Raw genomic sequence first — 22583 nt, 5'->3', positions numbered from 1 at the left:
TTGGAGGAGAAAGGAGGAAGAATATGAAAACAAGGAAGAGAACACAGTTACATTCCTAATTTTGGACTTTCTGTCTCTAGAATGATACAATTTTGACAATGTATTATACATAAAAGTTACAAAAAAATAACAAACATTTTTTTTCAATTTATCTTGATGTGTTTTAATGCATGTCAAGTGCTGTCATGTGTCGTTATACATGATTGTAGGAAAATGTGATTACACTTACCCCAGACGGCCCTCACAGCCTGTCCCTAGGTTGTATGAAGGGAGATAAATCATGGTGTTAGCTTATAATCGACCGCCAAATTGGCTAGGGTGGGAGGGGTTTATGTTCCTCATTGATATGATTGACATAATAACATAGGATAAATTATGTGTGCAAATAGTATCAAGTTTCGTTAATTTATTGAAATGATACGTTTTGTTCGTGCCGTCCAACATGGTATGAAATTTCAAACCATGATATCAATTGCCTTTGTAAATATCATACGTTTTCTTCTCATTACTAGAAATATAATGCAACAGCTATTGTTCTGGCATCAACATGGTTAAAACTTACAATCATGGATGACAAATTAGATTGCTGATCTGATCCAGTTTCTCCAGAGAAATCAAGCTCAATCAATATAAATTGTTGTTGACTAGAAACCAATGGACACAACTGATATTGGGAGAGATTTGGAAGATTGGTTTCGGTGGTTGAATGGTTCCAACTAGACGCTTTTGGAAATTGATTAAGGTTGAAGAATAGTAGAGAGGATCAGAGGAGAATGGAGTTTGTGAGATGCAGCACGCAACAGGGAGAAGGTTGCTGTCGTGAGGATTGTTCATGGGAAGATAAGGAATGGAGACTTGATGCCAATATGGATCATCATTTAATGGATGGAGGGCTTTTGGCTGTTGGCTTGATTCTGCCAATGGCTATGAAAAATCTTTATAGTGAATGTGTTGTGTGTCTGCAGGAGAGGAAGACAAGTGTGAAGGACACAAGAGTTGGGCAAAAATATGAGGTATTAATGTAGTTCATAACTAATAATAATAATCATATATTTATACCAAAGATAACTATTAAAGCTAATGTAATCAATAACCATTTCTATCATACTAATAAAATTAATTATAATCAGATTAATCATAATCATAGTGATTATAGATAGTGATTTGATTATTTGTCTAAACTTTTTAGGATCAGCACACATTTCTGTTTTAATTTTGCCATCTTTATTACATATTTCATGACTGTAATGAATTTTATCTAGTTCGGAGTATGTTTTCCATTTTGTGGAGAAATGCTGACAACTCAGAACGCTAAAGTTCACAATTGAGCTAAGTTTGTTTCTAACTAATCCATCTTTTGTTGGACATAATCGAGACAGTTGAAGAATGTTTAAGACCTTGCTTATGAATAATGCCATATAATTCTTCAAAACAAACAAATAACAACAAAAAAAAATAAAATTAGCATAGCTCATAGACAATGTTTATCCACTCCGATCATGATTTTGTATAAATATTTGAATAATTCACAGTTCTATTTTCTTCTATAACATTCCTTGTTCTTTGAAAGTAAATTAGGTTAATGTTTCCCTGAAAAGTTTGGTCGATCCTTCTTTTCCTATTGATGAACATCCTAGTGACATTTTCTAATTAGGATCTGTAACTGCCAGAGAAAAACTGGAGGTTTGGTGGTCTGGAGATCTGGAAGTATAATCATCTTGTACAGAGGGGTAGATTACAAATACCCTTGCTACTTTCATGAAGACAAGGACAAAATATTTAATGAAACTTCTTTATCATCTGGCATGCATAATGAACCAACCAATTCACAAGAGGCTAGCTTGCTACCGATGCTTTCCGCAGATTCATCTACTGAGTCACCTGCTAGTCAGTCTCGATCCTCTTTCATTGTGGGAGTTGGTTCTTCTAAGAAGGTGCATCAGAAAATTGAAGGAGAACTTCAACTTGAAGAAGAAGCTGACAGATTGTTAGATGGGTTAGGCCCACGTTTTAGTGATTGGTGGGGATGTGACCCTTTGCCCATTGATGCTGATTTATTGCCAGCTGTTGTCCCTGGTTTTCGCAAGCCTTTTCGGCTTCTTCCATTTGGCATAAAGCCCAAGCTAACAGATCGAGAAATGACCATATTGAAGAGGCTTGGGCGTCCTTTACCGTGCCACTTTGCATTAGGTGAGTACATTTTTTCCTTAATTAAAATTATTCTCTACTATATGTTTGTGTGCTACAACATTCACACATGTATTCTTCTGAAGGGAGGAACACAAATCTTCAAGGATTGGCTGTTTCTATGATGAAACTATGGGAAAAATGTGAGATTGCCAAAATTGCTATTAAAAGGGGTGTTCAAAATACAAATAGTGTTATGATGGCTGAGGAATTAAAGGTAAGTATAGTTTCAGTTATTTCCATGCATGAAACTCCTTGTTTTCTCCATTTGGATCTGTATGTTTGCTTTGTTTGTGGTCTAGTATTATGCCTTTGATTTAATTGTTTATGAAAGGTGTAATTTATTGTGTGATAAACCGTCATAGTTACTCTTGCATTTGGCATGTGGAGGAAGGGTGGCCTACCTTGGACTATAAATGGACAAATAACATAAGCCACATACCACTTTAGATAATCTTTTGGGCAAAATGTAGATTACCAGAAATGTTAACCAATAGAACACTACCATAGGGTAGTTAACTACTTAACTTTCGTTGGTGAAATCGTCTTTTGACCGGAAGGATTCAAAGATTCAGATTAAGTGTTGAAGTCAAGTTCAGGCAATGACATATTACATTTGTGAATTACAATAGATTAAAATTGTGTTAAAACATTTTAGGATCATAAGGTAGTGCACCATGACAGTACAATCCTGCCTAACATGACATAACCAAAAGTGAGCATTTGTTAATCAATGAGCATTAAGAAGCTTGAAGTTGCATGATAAGCATTCCCTATTTTATATTTTGCATGTGTATCTGAAAGATTGCTTGCATATGCTCTTTACACTATGACAATCCAATCTTTTCATGGTGATTGTTGAAAATTTCAATAGTGAGTATGAACTTTATTAAAACATTTATATGCAACTCAAAAAGGACCAACTAAGTGGAGGTCAGGAAACGAGCTAGTGATAATTTTACTGAGTTGGTAAAAGATACCAAAAATCACTATCAAAATGTTTACATTAATGGTGTGTGCATTGCAACAATTATAATATATTGGTTATTGATTACAATGCCATCTATAGAACATTCACTTATGTTTGATGTTGGCGGACAACCTAGCGTAATCCTCAACCTATGTGTGACAAATAAGCACATTAAACGAGGAAGGGGAAGACAAAAAAAAATGATTTGCAACGATAAAACAACACAAAATTTATTTAAATATAGATGATAATATAATTGGGCCAATGACATAGGAGGATCCATATAACTAACCTCACTTAGTGGGACAAGACTTGATTGCTATATTGATTACAATGGCCATGTCATTGTAAAATAGTTACAATTAATGTTGCTACTAAAATATGAATATTCTATATATCATTGGATCATCTCCTAAACACATCAATTTAGCTCTTACAATATGATTAAAATTGATTAATGTTTTAAATCAGATTTGAAATAAGAATTACTTTAAATCATATTTTAAATCAAATAATTTTATTTAATTAATCAGATTTAAAATCATAGATCACTTGGATTACATTAATTCAAATTCTTATTTGATTAATCTAATTACACTTATATTCATTTAAATCACATTTTTAATATAGTGTTATTGACTTAAGTTAATTATATTAATTAATATTGAATTGATCAGAATTATAATTGATTAAAATTTTAATTTTTGTTCTTTCCATATATATATATATATATATATGTATGTATATACACACACATATGATTTTCAATTTTTTTATCAGTTCTGATCTGACCTATACAACTATCACTTGATATTTTAGAATTTTCGATACCAATTCTAATACTGTCAATCATGGTAGTCACTGCATGCTCAAAGCCATTGGTCACACATTGTATTTGCCATGGTTTAAAATTTTAACCTGTATCAGAGTTTCGGTTTATGACGAAAATGATATGATTTTAGTAGCATACTGTATTGTGTCAATATGATTTTAATATTTTTAATATAAAATATATTAATTAAAAATTTTAATTTTAATTTAAATATTTTTAAAAATTTAAAATAATATATATATATATTAAAATGGAAAAAATTGCCGGATCACGGGGGCGCGACAACCTTGTGGAGGTCGCTGTGGGATCGTGGCGGTGACGGGTTGGAGGCGGAACAACAAATTCTGATGGTTTCACCCGGCACGGTACACAATTTTAAATAATTGTATTTGGATGACTAAATCTGGTCATACACATGATTTAGTCCTACATCTTATACCGGAATCACTATTGTAGTCATAGAATTGAATGACGCAGTTCTGTAACTTGAATCACTATTAGATTTTTGGAGTGATAATTCATAAAGCTACAACCTTGCCAGTAATTAGTGGTCAAGCTCTTAGTTATCTTTGTGATAATTTCTTTGGAGTTTGGTCTCTTTTGTCTTAAGAGAAAATTATTAATGAATAAGCGTAATAACTTGAACTTCCATGTGATCCAAAGCACTCATTTTTTCGTGTTTCATGCCTTGGGAAATTCAATTGCTCAACGGACAAAGTCAAGCAAAACTTTCTGTTTTTTCAAGGACCTCTTTGCACCTAAATCACAGGCCTTCTGAACCTCTCGTCAGTTTCATTTAAATTGAGTTCTTGATTCATTGACTTCACTTCTTGACTAATGAGTCATTATGGAATTAGAGAAACTTCTCAACTATTGTCGAACTTTAGTCTTGTGGATAAGTCACTTGACAAAAATGGGTGATGTCACATAATGTTCAGTGTATGGAGCTGCATGGAGTACTCTATGACAGGAGTTATTATAACTAAGAACTCAACCAACCCACTATCCAAATGCAGCACAACTAGACAACTTATACGGTGCATCGAGGAACCAAGACATACATCAGATGTGGAGAGGTTGCAGGAATGGTCTGAATGATGAACAAATTACGCGTTGACATTGCATGTGTAAGTGTAGCGGGAGCTTAGGATTGCTAGAGGAGGGGGTGAATAGCAAACCTGCAAATAAAATTAACTTCTTTCTCATGCTAATTACTTAACAAGGACACTCACATAGTAAACAATAAATCGATAAACCATAAGGAGGAGACACAAAGTTTTTTACCCCTCCGGTTGCTACTCTAGTGTCTATGCATGACGTCGTCCACTTTCTCCTCTTAGTTGAATGCTGGAGGTGGAAAAACCTCTTATATAAAGTTGAGTACAAGAGGAACACCGGTTTAATAAAGAACGAAAGTAGAGCAGTTAATTTCGAGGGTGGTGTGTACTGTCTTTGAGCCTCATGCCGCCTTTTATAGCCTATGGTCTTCACCTATCGACTTGATGGCATGGCACTGATTCGGTCGCTCGGACATTGTTGAATCAGCAGCCACCCTCATCCATGAACAGGTTGTCTTTTTTATAATCTGGCTGACTTGGCACCCTTTCGGTTGCGGACGATCGCCGATCGCTTGGACACCTGGTCAAATCCGAATCTCTGACCGTCTCACTTGGCCTTATACTCCATGTGTGCTTCTAGTTGCCTTTAGGTCCTTTCAGTCGCTCAGACCACTCGAATCGTTTAGTTCTTAGACCTGTCTAAAGGATAAGTTTATAATGCATTGGGTCGTCTTAAGCATTTTCGATCACCTAGTCTAGTCGTTCGGAATCCTATTCCGGTTGCTCGACTCTGACTTAGTCCACTACGACCAAGTCCGCCTAGGTTGAGTTCTTCTACCCTCGTCCCGAGTACAACTCAACTCAGCTCACCAATTTACCTTGCCAAACTTTTTCCCAACTTCTTGTCTCTCGGATGCACCGAGCCTTTATGACTCACTCTCCATGCGCCATTCTCGTTCCACTAGAGTATTCTTTCGCTAAGCTTCTCATGCCTTGGATGCATCAAGCTTGTCGACTCCCTTCCCGTGCAATCCTTCTCGCTCGCTTGCATCTTTTGCCTCAAGTCTGATTGTCTCCGATACTCCTTGTCCTTTCTAGTCTCTCGAGTGTTGATAACTAACATTTTTATGTATTACTTTTGTTTTCATGCTTGACATTTTAATCCTCTTGAATGCTTAAATTCTTATTCATATTATATTTTACAAGCAAAGGTATATTTCGAGCTTTATTGCAATTTCCCTATATTTTTGGCATTATTTCTTAAAATATGAATGTTCCCCTGACACAACCTAGCCATGCCTCTTGTTGATTCCTTCGTGTGAGCTGACTAGGCTCTCCACAGTAGCTCACATGGCCTGGCCGTGTCATGACACGGCTGTGGCGTGTGGTGGCAGTTCACCACTTGAAGTGGCCGATTTTCTCTTAGAAAGGGAGCATTCATATTAGGTCATGCCTCCACCTTCATTGAGAGTCCTCATCCTCTCCTGATCGGGAGAGGCTCCATCAACATCCTCACCCATCAAAAGCCACCACCGACCATCTCCATCTAAGGCGGCCACCTCCATCATCACCGACACCTCAAGGAAAGAGGATTCCTTTCCTCATCGAGGGAAGTATATCTATGTCCATCCATCAAAGAGAAGAGATGAAAGGGGATTCCCATCATCATCTGTCACGCAGCTCACCTCTATCCGGCGTGCTTCCATCCATCGATGAGAAGGGACGAAAGGGGATTCCCATCACCATCTCTAACCTTAGGCCACTGCAACCTCTATCCGTGAACTATGGGATTCAAGTGTTCGTTCGCCATCTCTTTTGGAGCTTTGGGATTCCTAGCTCCGCGCCGCACACATCCACCTCTTGTCCGCGAGCTTTGGGATTCCTAGCTTCGCGCACAACGCCACCACGAGCTCTTGGGATTCTAGAGTTCAATCCGCATCATTCGTTTCCGGTAAGCAGAAGACACCACTTGTATAGGAGAAGGCGACATGGGGATCTCCTACCTCTTCTCATCCGCAAGCATCATTCGCAATCATTCACCCTGATCGGAGGCTCGGCTCCACCTTTAGTGCTTAGTTTTGTCTAGTTCTTTTGCTTGCAATGTGTTTGGTTTAATTTCTCTTACATTACTTTTATTTCAGTCAATGCATTTAAATTTATTTAATCTCTACAATGCTTTGTTTCGTTTAAATATTATGAGTTACCGTTATTCATTTTGAATGCAAGCCAAGTAGATTAGACTAGATTAGAAGGCACGAGTTTCGTTAATTTCTGTACAGCTATTGTTTAGTGCATTTACATTCCTGTCCGTTGCATTTATTTTCAGTTTACTATTTTTCATGTTCAATCCAAAAACCCTATTATCTATATATATATTAGATACCATATCGGTATATATTAATTACCACAATATTAGTACATATTAGTTAATATATATATCTGTCAATTAGACTAATTATCAATTAGTCTAATTATAGTTTCCTAAAATATATCCCTAGTTTGTATATAAATATATCTCACTATTTAATAAACAATATGTATTCTTTTTATCTCAAATAACATGGTATTAGCGCAAATTTAAATTAGGTTTCCGCCGCTGCTTTCCTATTTCTCTTTGTTTTTCTTTTCTCCCTTTTCTTCAACGCTTTATTTTTCTCCATTATCTGTTCGTGTGAACCCGTCACTAGGGTTTCACTCTTTTTGCTATCACCTCCTGCACTCCTTTCGTCACCGCCTTTTTCGCCGGTTGCCGCCTCTGTTCGTGCGATGGGGCTGCTTGTCGTCTTCAATTCATCCTCAGATTCGTCACTTCAAGGGACTAATCTAGGACTTAAACCCGTAAGGTCCCTCTCATCTGTTGTGATCTACTTTCGGTGGTGATCTAGGGCTCTTTGTCATTGGCGTTCACTTGGGGTTCTGCTGCATCCATCGTCTTGCTCATACAAGGAGGTTATCATACGACTCATCTCCTCACTAAGAAGCTACCGTTCCATCCACTATAGCCTTCATCCTTCTTTGAGCCTTTGCCAAAGTTGCTAGATTAAGCAGATTTAGAGCTACTGTTGCCATAACCATTAGAATTGCCAAAACTCGAACCACCAGGCTCTTCGAAATTGCCGAAGCGCCTTGAACTGTCATCGCCATGCGTCAGAAATCCCTAATGGCTTGCTCCTCTCTTACTTGCAGGAACATAGGAAAAGAAAGCCCTCTCCTTCCTCCTCTGTTCCCACATGAAGTCAGTTGCCGCGTTTGGTTTGTATCTTCCTTCATATTCTTCTTTTGTTTGACTTCCTTTTGGATAAATTTTTAGGGATGAAAATAAGCCGTCTATTGTAATGGATGTGGTGCCTGTAATGTTTAAGATCACGGACTATAAGCTAAATGGTTCGAACTATTTGCATTGGAGTAAGACTGTTTATCTGTTTATACAAAGTATTAACAAAGATGGTCATTTGATCAAATGACCCTCAAGATGATTCGAATTAGATATAGCTTAGAGAGGATGCTCGTTTGTTCCTTCAAATACAGAATTGTATTGATAGTGAGGTAATTGGTTTGATCAATCACGAATTTGTTAAAGAATTAATGGGTTACTTGGAATTTTTGTACTCTGGAAAAGAGTATCTCTCTATCATGTATTATGAGGTTTGCAAGACATTTTACGATGTGAAAAAAACAAGATCAGCCTTGATAAATTATTTTATAGCATTCAAGAAGACATATGAGAAGCTTAATATGCTGCGGCCTTTTAGCTCTGATGTAAAGCTTCGCCAACGCCAACGAGAACAGATGGCTATTATGAGCTTCCTTGCTGGTTTGTCTCCTGAACTTGAGTCAGCTAAGTCCCAAGTTCTCTTTGGTTATAAGGTCTCTTCTTTACGAGATATATTTAGTCTTGTTCTCCATATTGAAAGTACTGCATCCATTCCGCTTAGTAGTGCTTTGGTGAGTCACAATACAAGTTATGTTCCTAGAAGAACTAGTCATAGTAGCAATAAAGGAGGTAGCTAACATGACTGTGAAGCTTGAACGCTGAATTCAGACGATATTATATGCAACTATTGTCATAACCCAGGTCATATGAAGTTTGAGTGTAGAAAACTTCAGTATAAAAAATAGCAAAAACACTTGGTCCATATTGCATTCACTAATGACGCCTCTAATAAATTAGTTATCTCTATAGATGAATTTGCCAAGCTCTTAAAATATCATGAATCATTCAAGTCTTCATCTTCCTTTATCGCCGCAATTGCCGATTCAGGTAAATAAAACTCATGCCTTATTTCCTCATCCTCCAAATAGGTCATTGATTCTGTTGTCACGGATCATATGATAGGTAATTCTAGTCTTTTCTACTTTCCAATCAAAGCTAACACTCTTACGGTTACTTTAGCTATGGTCTCTATCTTGTGTTTGGGGTCTGACGCTATCAATCCTACCCTTTGCTTTCTTTGTCCTCTGTCTTACATTTACCTAGTTTATCCTTTAATTTGCTCTGCCAACTAACTCGTAATCTTAATTGTTGCATTTTATTTTTTCTTGATCATTGCTTATTTCAAGATTTTTTTTGATGGAAAAGATTATTGGTAAAGGACACGAGTATGGAGGCCTCTATTTTCTTGACTGCCCCCAAACTCTTTTGCTTGCTCGAGTGTCACTTCATCTTTCGAGTCTCATTGTAGGTTGGACATCCATCTCTCCCTTTACTCAAAAAGCTTTGTCTACAATATGGAAAGGTATCTTCATTAGATTGTGAGTTGCGTTAGTTTGTAAAATATCACCGTCTTAGTACAAGTCCTAGAGTAAATAAACGTACTAGTATTCCTTTTGAATTAGTTCATTTTGATATTTGGGGTCTTTGTCCTATTTTGTCTAAACCCGATTTTAGGTATGTTGTTACTTTTATAGATGATTATTCTCGTGTAACTTAGTTATATTTAATGAAAAATCGTTTAGAGTTATTTTCTTTGTTTTGTGCCTTTTGCATTGAGATTAAAACTCAATTCAAAGCATCCATCCATAGTTTGCGAAGTGATAATGTCAAGGAAGATATGTCCAGTTTATTCCAATCTTATATGTCAGAATGACATACTTCATGAAACCTCGTGTTGATACCCATTCCAAAATGGCGTGGCTGAATGTAAAAACAGACATCTTCTTGAGACTACACGGACCCTTTTATTTCAAATGAATATTCCCAAATCTTTTTGGGTCGATGTAGTTTCTACAGTATGTTTTCTCATTAACTGCATGCCATCCACAGTTCTACACGGTGAGATCCCCTATAAAGGCCTTTTTCCCAATAAGTCGTCTCTGTAAATCCTAGGATATTTGGTAGCAGTTGTTTTGTTTGTATGTTCGTCCGCATGTCACCAAATTAGATCCTAAGTCTTTGAAGTGTATTTTCCTTAGTTATTCTCGTCTTCAGAAAGGTTATGGGTGTTATTGTCTCGGTATTAACAAATATCTTATCTCAATTGATGTTACCTTCATGGAAGATGCACCTTATTTTTCGTCGTCACTTATTCCAACTTGTCAAAGGGAGGAGGATAATTTGTTGGTGTATTCTGCCACATCGTTTACATTTGTTCTGGAATCGGTTCTTGTCAAGCCATGTATTATTCAAGTCTATTCCATGTGCCAACCTCCTGATTCATATCCTGCACCTACTACTTCGTCATCATATCCAGATCTAATCTTGAGCGATGATCTTCCTATTACGTTACGCAAAGGTAAACGTCAGTGTACTTATCCTACTTCTTCTTTTGTTTCTTATAATGGTTTGGCGTCTTCCTTTTTGTTCTTTTATTGCTTCACTTAACTCTTATCTCTATTCATAAAACTGTCCGAGAAGTCATATCTCATCCTGGTTGGAAATATTCATTGATAGAGGAGAAGAATGCTTTATATGGTAATGACACTTAGGACTTGGTCGATCTACCTTTAGGGAAACAGACTATTGTATGCAAATGAGTATTTGTAGTTAAAGTTAATCCGAATGGGTCAATTGCTAGATTAAAAGCCTATCTTGTTGCTAAAGGCTATGCTAGACATATGAAGTAGATTATTTTGATATTTTTTCTTCTGTTGCAAAGATGACATCTGTTCGATTGTTTATTTCAATGGCCGCTACTCATCATTGACTTTTACATCAACTTGATATTAAGAATGTTTTTCTTCATGGTGATCTTCAAGAGGAGGTATATATGGAGCAACCTCCTGGTTTTGTTGCTCAGGGGGAGTCAGGGCAAGTTTGTCGTCTTTGAAAATCTTTATATGGTTTGAAACAAAGTACTCGTACTTGATTTGGAAAATTTAGTCAATTTGTTGAAAAGGTTGATGGGATGAAAAGCAAGTCTGATCATTCTGTGTTCTACAAGTGGTTAGAAGCTTGTATCATTTTATTAATTGTCTGCGTGGATGATATTATTGTCACTGGAAGTGATATTACGGGAATTTCATCTCTTAAATCTTTTATTCATACTCAGTTTCATACTAAAGACTTAGGGGTGCTAGAGTATTTCGTGGGTGTTGAAGTTATAAGGAGTAAAAAAGGTATAATTCTATCTCAAAGAAAATATGCCCTTGATTTATTAACTGAGACAAATAAATTAGGGGCAAAGCCTTGTAGTGCTTCAATGACTCAGAACATGCACCTCACAAGAGATGAGAAACTATTTGAATATCTTGAGAGATATTAAAGGTTGGTTGGGAAGTTGAATTACCTTACCGTGACTTGTCCAGATATTGCATATTCATCTCCAACCATTTATCATTGGACAACGGTCGAGTAAATTTTGAGTTAACTTGAAGGGAGCACCTGGACGAGGTATCGTATATGAAAATCATGGGCATACTCATATTGATGCAGTTTGGGTAGGTTCCAAAATGGATAGAAGATATTGGATGAAATTTAGTCTCATGGAAGAGTAAGAAGCAAAACGTTGTGTCACGATCCAGTGCAGAGTAAGAATATAGGCTATGGCGAGATAATGTGGATATATCAACTTTTGATTGAAGTAGGATTTAAAATTTCAGTACCAGTTAAACTGCGGTTGGACAACTAAGCTGCTCTCCATATTGCATCAAATCTTGTGTTTCATGAGCGAACTAAGCACATTGAAATTGATTGTCATTTTGTTCGCGAGAAAATTCAACAAAATTTGATTTCTACGAGATACGTGAAGACCGGAGAACAACTTGAAGACATCTTCATGAAAACTTTAAATGGGGGTTGAGTTGATTATCTTTGTAACAAGTTGGGTATGATTAATATCTATGTTCCAACTTGAGGGGGAGTATATATATATTAACCTAATTATAGTTTCCTAAATATATTCCTAGTTTGTATATAAATATGTCTCTCTCAATAAAGAGTATGTATTTTTTAAATCTCAAATTACAAACCTAAACCCTAGTACCACTTGATATTGAGATTTTTACTCACTGTTACATTCCTTGAGAGACGATTCAAGGTGTCCTATACTGCACTAGAGTAGGAGGTTCGGTATTGAATTTTACCGTATCACGACAATACGATTATCAGGTGTCCCATACCATCTTTCATTGTACTCCATCGGATCCTGAGTCATACCTGAGTGTTCTCCTAAGATCCTGCACATTTAGACATATAGATCAGAAATACCAACACGGCCTAACTTAGACTTATTGGACCAAATATCAAAACTATCATGATCCATACCACTTGGGGTTCCGGTGATCTCCCTCTCAACCATTCGTGGTCCTAACAACATGAAGCTCGTAACTTTTTGATGGAGCCATTATCTATTCTTGTTGTAGCTAAGATACTCCATGCTTATAGTCCCAGAAAAAAAGTATAGTAATCTATAGTGCTTAAGAGGGTTTCTTCTTAAGTGATTAGTCATATTAGAATAGAGGGATCTCTCCACTTCAACATGACATCAAAGTGAGATTGGTACACTAGAGACATTATAGGCATAAGGGATCATGCTGAACCTAGGATGCTCCATATCCATAGTCCCCAAATTGACAAGCGAAGTTGACCTCGAGTTATTAAGAGGTTTTTCCTTCCTAAATTACTATTCATTTTGGATGGAATGATTCCACCCATTTTAATAGTTATTAAATACCAAGTGGTGAGTTTGCATTTTTAGTTTTGGCTACATTACTCTTATCGTGCTACTGAACTACATGTCTACATGGCTATAACTTTAGATCTTTTAAATCTTTTTTTTATTAGCACTCTTTGGCCTCCTTTGTCCATCAGATTTCCAATTCTAATTCTTTTAACTTATGTAATTATAAAATCTATTTAATCCTTTTTGAGCATATCCTAATCATCTTAAATTTTTAATATATGTATATATCCCTTCATTTTATCATCAATAATTATATCTCATTTTTCTAATGACATGTTTATTTTTCATTTAGTTCTACAAAATGTTGGTTCCATCACGGAGTTACTAGAAGATATTATATTAAGTTATCATCAAGTAATTTTGCTTTTTCTTCCTAGAGGACATGAGTTTTTTTTTTTTTGAGCTCTCTTGTCATTTTTTTGGTTCAACATAGTTTTGAAGCAAAAACAAGTTATCTGTAAGGGCTAGAAAAACAAGAGGCTTTAGTTACAATTACACAAGTATCACTAAAAGTATTTTTGGTGACAAGGATAATGATTATACAGTGACACAAACTTTTATTACAATTTTATGTATCATTTAGTGAAGATGCTACTAAATAGAAATAATGAAAAAATTTGTCACTAATGGCAAATTTATTGACATCAATTAATATTGTCACAAACTTTTAGTGGCAAATTATTAAACTTAAGTGATTTTATCATTAATCCACACTTTTTTATAGTGAGGATAGGCAGCCCTCTTAATAGACTTGAGTATTTTTTTCTGATTCTCCACTTCTGACACATTGACCATGGGCTTTTCATAGTTTCTAGGGTTTGATATGGTCAATGTTACTTATTAAATTTATATTGTATTTGGGTTGTGACTGTAAACTTTATGTTAATATATTAAAGATTATTGTCTATGTTAGTGATGATTTATATTCTTTTCTTTCTGTATCCAAGCACTGTGAACAAGCAGGTTGTCCTCATTGGATGTGTGTCAACCTGTTACTGACATGTTTCACCCAAATTTTGCGTAATCTACGTTATACTTATTTTTCTTATACTACTTTATAGCATCATGTTTTTATATTTAAGGTAGATTCCAGATATGCTACTTTATTCATATATTTATACAATATTGTTTATGGTCAATTCTTGAAAACTTTTGCAGCAATTGACTGGAGGGACTCTCCTATCAAGGGATAGGGAATTCTTTGTGTTCTATAGAGGAAAGGATTTCCTTCCACTGGTAGTCTCTTCTGCAATAGAAGAACGAAGAAATAAAGGGAATAACAGGCCAAAGAGAATTACAAATGAAAATCTTGTTGAAGCCCTGGTGGTTTCTGAACCAACATCATCACCAATTTCCCCTCCAGAAGAACTAAAAAAGGGGTCTGAGCAGAAACAAAAGTTTGCCCTTGAAGGGACGAATTCTGAAAATTTTGCTCTCCAGAGAATAGAGAACAGATTATCCCAGGTTACTCAATGCAACTTATCTATGCAATTTTCGTATTCCATTCTTTAAAAATTAACAGTCCTATGCTTTAGTCTTTAGAAAATATGGCAAGGGTTGGAAATTTTTTGAATTTACAAATTCTCCTCCAGGCCATTGTGAAAGTGGAAATGTCAAGAAAGAGACTTGCTGAACTTGAAACCTCAGTTAAACCTAAAGAAACAGCACTCGATAAAGAGGCTATATCAGAAGAAGAGAGATACATGCTCAGAAAAGTTGGTTTGAGGATGAATGCATTTCTTCTACTAGGTTAGCTATCTATGATCTCAGTTATAACATTTTGATTGCAGTCATAGTGGCATCATGAAATTTGCTAGTTGTAATCTTAATGTTGAAAACAATTGCAATGGAAGAGTAATGGGCACTCATAATATTAAAGAAAGCACACTCTTCTATGTCATGGTTACATCTGACATCTTTATAGAGTTCTTCAAACTCCCAACAACATAAATTAATGCCCTAGAGAATTTCACTCATCACTTGATTCCTTCGAATTAGGTCTCCTTGATAAATGCACTAGCTTGACTTTTTTGATACTAGCTCTATTGGAGAGGTACACACTAATTATTTGACTCTTTGGAACATGGGTACTCTTGTAACTCCTAAAATTAAAACCTCCACTTTCTAATATTTCTTGAACTTAAGAGCCTTCAATATGTCTTTTATCTTTCATGCCAAGTTAGACCTTGAATTTGTTAAAGATATTAACTCCAAGTAGCTTAGTAAAGATATCACTACTTGATTATGAGTCTTCACAAATGCTAGCGCCACATTCTTCTTCTTCACATATTCTAAAATTGAATGGAAGCGAACACTGATGTACTTACTATTAATGCAAATTCTTATAGCTTTATCTTGGGCCATGTGATTTCTTGCAATAAGTCGTTGGATCAAAAGGAAAGGCTATAGCTGTGAGTTGAAATCAATTTCTTGAGTTCACAAACAATATTAGTTACACAACAGAAATATAAACAAACAATAAAACACTCAAGCAATGCAAACACTTCACATTACATGCTTCAAATCCTTATTCTACGTCCTATGACTCGTTGGTGAGTTACTCATCAAATTCCTCTATTTTTTCTCCTTAGAACTTTCCAGAGGTATAGGTTTTTACAATTCCTTGATTTTATTCACATGTAAATAAAAAAATAATAAATGCAACAAGGAAGCAAATACAAGCATGGAGCTTTTTTCCAGACTTCTTCACTTGATTTCATTCACATTCATTGTCATTTGATTGATCCTTTAATGAGTTGACTTTTTTTGCGATTGCTTCAGTCTTCTGCACAATGGTTCAATCAATTGATTGCATTTGCTTCCAATCAACTTCCGTAGAAACTTTCTCATTACAAAAAAAAAAACAAAAAAAAAGATTTAGAGGCATAGTCCACTCATGTAAATCTTGAATGCTTATTGCCTTTTATTGGCCTTAGACTATCTTCATACGTGATGATTTCACATTTGAGGTTGTAATGGAGATAAGTGGCACTCTCCTATAAAAGTCTATAAACACAAAACAAAGATTCTAAAGTGTAATTTTTAATTTTGCTTACTTTGGAAAATGATGAGCTTATTTGGAAAATGATATAAAATTCAATTCCAAGGCTTGAAAGTCAAAGTTTGGGAGAGTCAATTATAAAGTTCAATAATTCCCAGCAATTCCAATGTTTTTTCAATGCTTGGAAAATTGTAGCATCAATTAAAAGTCTTTATGAGTCTATATTTTCCTATGTGAGCCTCTAATGTAAGTCTTTATGAATCATTTTCCTATGTGAGTTTTGAGTTGTTTGTGTATCTTATGCAAGTCTTCATTAGATCTTTATAATTTCTATGTTAAAAACTCCATCTACTAGTATAAATATGTATGTTGTTGTACTGCTGGAATATAGAATAGAAATTGAGTTTTTGAAATTTTCTTAGACTGTGTGATGCAATTTTCCTATGGTGTGATGCCTAGGAACCCTTAGCTATCATACCTGAGTTTTTACAAACTTTCTACACTTCTGTACTACCTAATTCAGATTCCTACTCCACAAACCTTCGAACACACAAATCTCTCTTCTTGTGTTGTATCAGGTTGATTCTAAATTTTACTCCATAAATTGCTCTTCTTCTATCATGTTAGTACTCCAATTCCAAGTATAAACTTCACATCTCAGCTTATAATTATCTTTGAATTATGGATCATAGAGTCTACATGCCTTGGATCTAGTGTCATAGTCACTGTAGGTGGCTGAAAATACTTTTATGATCCAACTTGTTTCAATTTTGATTGGAATATGTGCAAGATGCTATACATCTAAAACAATTTAAAAGTTAGATACACTTAAATTCCCTCCTCGCTTCTTGTGGAATATGTTTTTTTAATTTTGTTTTGGTGGACATGAGCAAATAGAATGTACCTGGGTTGTTAAAGGCGCGCCTGAGGCGTCAGGCGCACAAGGCGCTGAGAAAAGCACCTTCTACAGCGCGAGGCGGGCGCTGTTCGCCAGGCGCGCGCCTCACAGAAGGCGCGATTGAAGCGCATCGTGCAATCGAAGGGCATCGTGCGATCCTTCCCGTTCATGATTTCTAATCAAAAAAACATTTCAAACCTAATTTGGTTTGAAATTAGGGCACAGAGAAGAAAAGGGAAGAAGAAAATAACGAAAGGAGAAGAAAAAACCTTGCAGAAGAGTCACGCCATCCTCCACTGCCGCCGCCGCTGAGTTGCTTCCGTCGCTGCCCAGGTATGCGTTTTTTCCATCTTTTTTTTTGTTTTTCTATTCTTCACTTCATCTTCTTCTTCTCATCTTCTTCTTTTGTAATCAAACTGCTGCTGCTGTGATGCTGTCCCGTTAGGTTTTTTTTTTTTGCTGTTTTTCTTTTTGTTTTTTTGTTTTCTGTTGCTGGGACTGTAAAAAACTGCTGCTGCTGTGAAAACTGTGATGCTGTCCCTGTTTGCTGGTAATTTTAGCCAATTAAAACAATGTGCAAACAATGTGCTTGTTGATAATGTGATGTGCAAATATTCTCTCCCTTTTTGCATAATCAAGCCTGTGATGTTGTCCCTATTTTTCTTTTTATTTTCCTATTTTTCTATTGCTGGTACCAGTGGTACAGTATTTTTCTATTATTGTTGATACTAGGTACAGTAGTTTACCATTCCATTAATGCATTAATTTTTTTTAAATTTTGTTTTTAATTTTTTAGGTTATTTTCTTGTTCAATTATCATGGAAGGTAGTAGTGATACTCCAACATATATATCAAAAGATCCGGCATGGAATTATTTTCAAAGAGTTAATCCGAATAACAAAAATGATTTGATTTGTAACTTTTGTCAAAAAGTTACAAAAGGAGGCATTTATCGTGCAAAACAGCATCTTGTTGGAGGGTTTCGAAATACTACGACTTGCAAGAAATGTCCGCCTCATGTACGTGAAGAAATAAAAAATTTCATGGAGAAAAAGACGGAGAAAAATAATCTTTCTAAACTTGCGACATTAGACTTTGAGGATGTAGACCCTCTTGGTGATGATATTGATATGGATGATATTGGAGCTAAAGTTGTATCGCCTATAAGTACAAGTACAAGTTCTAGATCAGTGAATATGCAAAAAAGGCCAAGACAAATAGGTCCAATGAATACGTATTTTGCTCCTAATGTGCAAAAAAAATGTTGAAAGTAGAAAGGGTAACGAGAGGCAAACTACGATAAATGAGGCATACAAGAAAGAATTGAGGGAAAAAACTTGTATGGCTATAACTGAGTGGATGTATGATGCGGCAATTCCTTTTAATGTCGTTAACTATTCAAGTTTCAAAAGGATGTTGGACTTGGTTGACCAATATGGTGTAGGTTTAAAAGAACCTAGTTATCATGAGGTGCGGGTTCCTTTTCTAAAAAAGGTTGTTGATAATGTGACTAATGATTACATTAAGTCGTGTGAAACAGAATGGACAAAGTATGGTTGTAGTTTGATGGCAGATGGGTGGACAAACAAAAGGCAGAGGACATTGATTAATTTTTTATTGAATTCTCCTAAAGGTTCAGTTTTCATCGAATCGGTTGATGCTTCTGATTATGCAAAAACTGGAGAGAAAATATTTCAGTTGCTTGATCGATTTGTGGAGCGTGTAGGAGAAGTAAATGTTATTCAAGTTGTAACGGATAGCGCAAGTAACAATGTGCTTGCTGGTAAGAATTTATTTAATTTTTTCTTATCATTATGCTTTTTCTTATATATGTTAAAATTATCTAGTTTTCTAACTTCTTTTATAGGAAAATTATTAGAAGCAAAAATGCCACACTTGTATTGGACTCCTTGTGTTGCTTACTGCGTCGACTTGATGTTAGAAGATATTGGGAAATTGCCTGATTTTAAAGCAACATTGAAGAAGGCAATGAGTGTGAATGCTTACATTTATGTTCGTCCCGACATGGTAAATATGTTGAGGCAATTCACAAGACAAAAAGAGTTTTGTCGGGTGGGTGTCACAAGATTTGCTACTGCTTTTCTCACTCTTGAAAGGATGCATCTACAGAAGCAAAATTTAAGAAAAATGTTCATTTCAAAAGATTGGACAGAGAGTAAATGAGCAAAAGAAGCGGCGGGGAAGAAGGTAGCTAAAATCATCATGACACTTAGATTTTGGAGCAGTATTGTGCATATTTTAAAGATATATGGCCCTTTAGTTCGTGTTCTGAGACTGATTGATGGCGAAAGAAAACCTGCAATGAGCTATATTTATGAGACTATGGATAGGGCAAAAGAAACAATTATGAAGGCTTTTAAGGAGAAAGAAGAGAAATACAAAGAAGTGTTTGAGATCATTGATAAGAGATGGGAATGCCAACTTCATTGGTCTCTGCATGCTACAGGACATTATTTGAATCCAGAATATTTTTATTCATACAGATATTCAAATATCTGTGGAGAAGTGGTGAATGATTTGTTTGAAACTATGGAGAGATTGGTTTCAAACGTTGCCGAGCAAGATAAAATCACTGCCCAACTCTCTATATTGAAAGGCAGAAGGGCTATTTGGGAGGAATGTGACAATTAGACATAGAAGAGCATTATCTCCAGCAGAATGGTGGGAATGCTACGGAGCAAAAACCCCAGAATTGCAAAAGTTTGCTATTAAAGTGCTTAGCCTCACTTGTAGTGCTTCTGGTTGTGAGCGCAATTGGAGTGTATTTGAGCAGATATGTAATAAATATAAATGTAATACTATTAGTATGTTACTTTTATAAGTAGAAAATATTCTTTGTTATTTTATTATACTTATTGTGATTTTTGACATTTTGTAGATTCACAGCAAACAAAGGAATAGGCTACCTCAGCAGTGCTTAAATGATTTGATATTTGTGAAATACAATCGTGCCTTAAAACTTCGGTATGACGCACGTGATAAGATTGACCCCATCTCTTTGACAAATATTAATGATAGTAATGAATGGTTGATGGGTAGAATGGATGGAGAAAGTGATAATGAAGAAGATGAGTTGGTTTTTGAAGGTGATGACTTGACATGGGATGTCGTTGTTAGGGCTAGTGGAGCTGAAGAGTTTGAATATTGTACTAGAGGAAAAAATATTACATCCATGGCCTCTAGTTCACATGTTAGGCCTAAACAAGTCGATAAGGGAAATACATCTTCCTCTATGAGACACTCATCTCTAAGACTTAGAGAAGAAGAAGAAGAAGAAGAAGAAATTGAATTTGAAGAAGATGAAGATAAAGAAGAAGAAGAAGAATACAATGAGGATGATCTTGAGCTTGATGATTAATTTGACTTATTACGCTTGTTTTGATGAACTTTGTTAGTTTAAATTAGAAAGTTGAAACTTGAAAGTTTGAAACTTTTATTAATTTTATCATGGTGTTGTTTTACTTGTTATATTTGATATTGATGTGTGTGGAATATTAATAGTTATCATATTTGACATATTTTATAAGTGTGTCAATAGTTTAGTAGCCATCAATCTCATGTTCAAGAGGCGCGCGCCTCACGCGAGCCTCACGCCTCGGGCTCTATGAGCCCTTTGCGCCTCGGTGCGCCTCGCGCCTCTAACAACACAGGAATGCACAATAGATGGCCTCACCTTAAAACCCCTTTGACATGGTTTTAGTTTTTAACATGTTTCAAATGTCAAGTATGGTTTCATTCTTTCAATATTGTGACTCTACTCTTTTTGTTGAGGAGAGTATGCTTTAGTTTCCTTCTATCAAGAAATTTACAAAAATTTTTAAATTTTTTAGATATGAATTCTTCTCTATGGCTCGATCTAATAGCTTTAATAGTTTAACTCAAAGTTTAAAATCTCGACCTGTGCTAAGGTTTCAGTCTCAGACCGGAACGATACAGTTTCAGTATTTATCTTGCTGTGCCGATATTGTTTTGGTATTTTTTATTTATATATAGTAATTATTAGATAAATATGTGTATTGTATATAATTTTAAAATAAGTTATATATTGATTTTATATAAATTCTCAATTATTGAACCATTTAATCTTGTTAGAAAAAATAATTAAATATAGTTTTCTTTAAAAATAAATTGATCTATCAATAACTTGAATTAAAATTGATATATCATAATATGTTATCTTACTAATATCAAAAGGAGTGACGTGAATAAGATGGAAGCATTGGTTCTTGCAACATTCTACTTATGTCAACTCCATAGTTCTCCAACGCGATTAAATAATCATTCCATGACATGTAATATTGATATTGATTTCTCCACATGTCATTCAGCGTGTCTAGATTTATCATTGGATGTTGGATTTGAACTGACCCCACTGAAATCGGAACGGGTATAGGTACATGCACCATGATAAGGATAAGCATACATCCCCGAGCTTTGGTATGATGGATCACCATATGATGCATCAGAGTTATAATAAGAAGGTTGCGAGTATGATGAACTTCGACCAGAATCAATCTTAGCTAAACTCTCCCGTATATCTTGATAATTATGAGCTTTCTTTTGTTTGTCACCCTTGTATCGACATTGATATTGAATATCGCTACTTCTAGTTCCATGATCATAATCTTGAGTTGTATGTGCGTAATCTATCTCACATGTCTATGGCTCTGGTGCTAGAGTAGGGGGAACATAATTTTTACCACTAGATGCATCACCATTGTCATCACTTCCATGAGTACTTGCACTGCTATTAACATCACTATCCTCATTTCGAATTTCTCGTTGGACTACAGTATTAAAAGGTGATGATGTTTCATCACTGTCATTATGTTCTTGTTCATCAATTGCACCGAGTAGATTTTCTCTAATTCTCAATTAATCCCTTCCCGTAAAAACAGGAGATTTGTCTTTTTCTTTCTTTTTAGTAAAAATTGCAGGAGCTTTGCCTTTGCTTTTGCCTTTATTTAGGGACTTCGGCTGGGTTTGGGGTTAGGATGTTTGAGAATGTCTAGACCGAGATCCAGAAAATCAAAATTCTTGATCAAAAGCTTCATCATCTTCTTCTTCACAGATATCTCCTCTAGCTTATATTTTTTCAATCTGTTGAGTAAGAAATTGAGATGATCGTGGTGTGTCTTCTGCTTCATCAAGTAATGGATTCTCGCTCCACCAATCCATCATTGGATCATTTACAGTTTGGACAAATCCAATGTCAAATGGGTCCATATCACCAAACTCTTGTTCTTCATTCTCTTCTGTAATTGGTCTTAGTTGAAGACGCATATTATAATGAACGTAGACCATCTTCTCCAAGCGACGATAAGAAAGATGATTTCATACTCTTGTATGAATGAAGGAGAAAGTTGACCAATTTCTTTCACAACCACTTGAAGACGTTTGTGAGAGAATTCGTATTATAATCTTTTTCAAATTTGGAGCTGATCCTCCCTATTGTAACCATCACTCAACTGTAAGATAAATAAGAACAAAATTAAA

General features: G+C 35.5%; 1 protein-coding gene across 5 annotated transcripts in view; it reads left to right on the top strand.

Moving 5' to 3' along the window:
• Positions 1-22583, top strand: part of LOC121985273 (CRM-domain containing factor CFM2, chloroplastic-like) — a 37216-nt gene that overhangs the window by 3638 nt on the left and 10995 nt on the right. For 4 of the 5 annotated variants that reach the window (XM_042538618.1, XM_042538620.1, XM_042538617.1 and 1 more), the window contains exons 2-5: positions 1671-2190; positions 2274-2404; positions 14326-14631; positions 14760-14916. In XM_042538618.1, coding sequence (XP_042394552.1) covers positions 1671-2190; positions 2274-2404; positions 14326-14631; positions 14760-14916 — 1114 coding nt within the window. Of the gene's footprint in view, positions 1-1654; positions 2191-2273; positions 2405-14325; positions 14632-14759; positions 14917-22583 lie in introns of all 5 variants that reach the window. The other variant, XM_042538621.1, reaches the window with a different exon arrangement.

The sequence above is a fragment of the Zingiber officinale genome, chromosome 5B (genome assembly GCF_018446385.1).
Source record: "Zingiber officinale cultivar Zhangliang chromosome 5B, Zo_v1.1, whole genome shotgun sequence".
Lineage (NCBI taxonomy): Eukaryota > Viridiplantae > Streptophyta > Magnoliopsida > Zingiberales > Zingiberaceae > Zingiber > Zingiber officinale.
The sequence above is the reverse complement of the archived record's forward strand: the minus strand, read 5'-3'. Positions and strand labels throughout refer to the sequence as shown.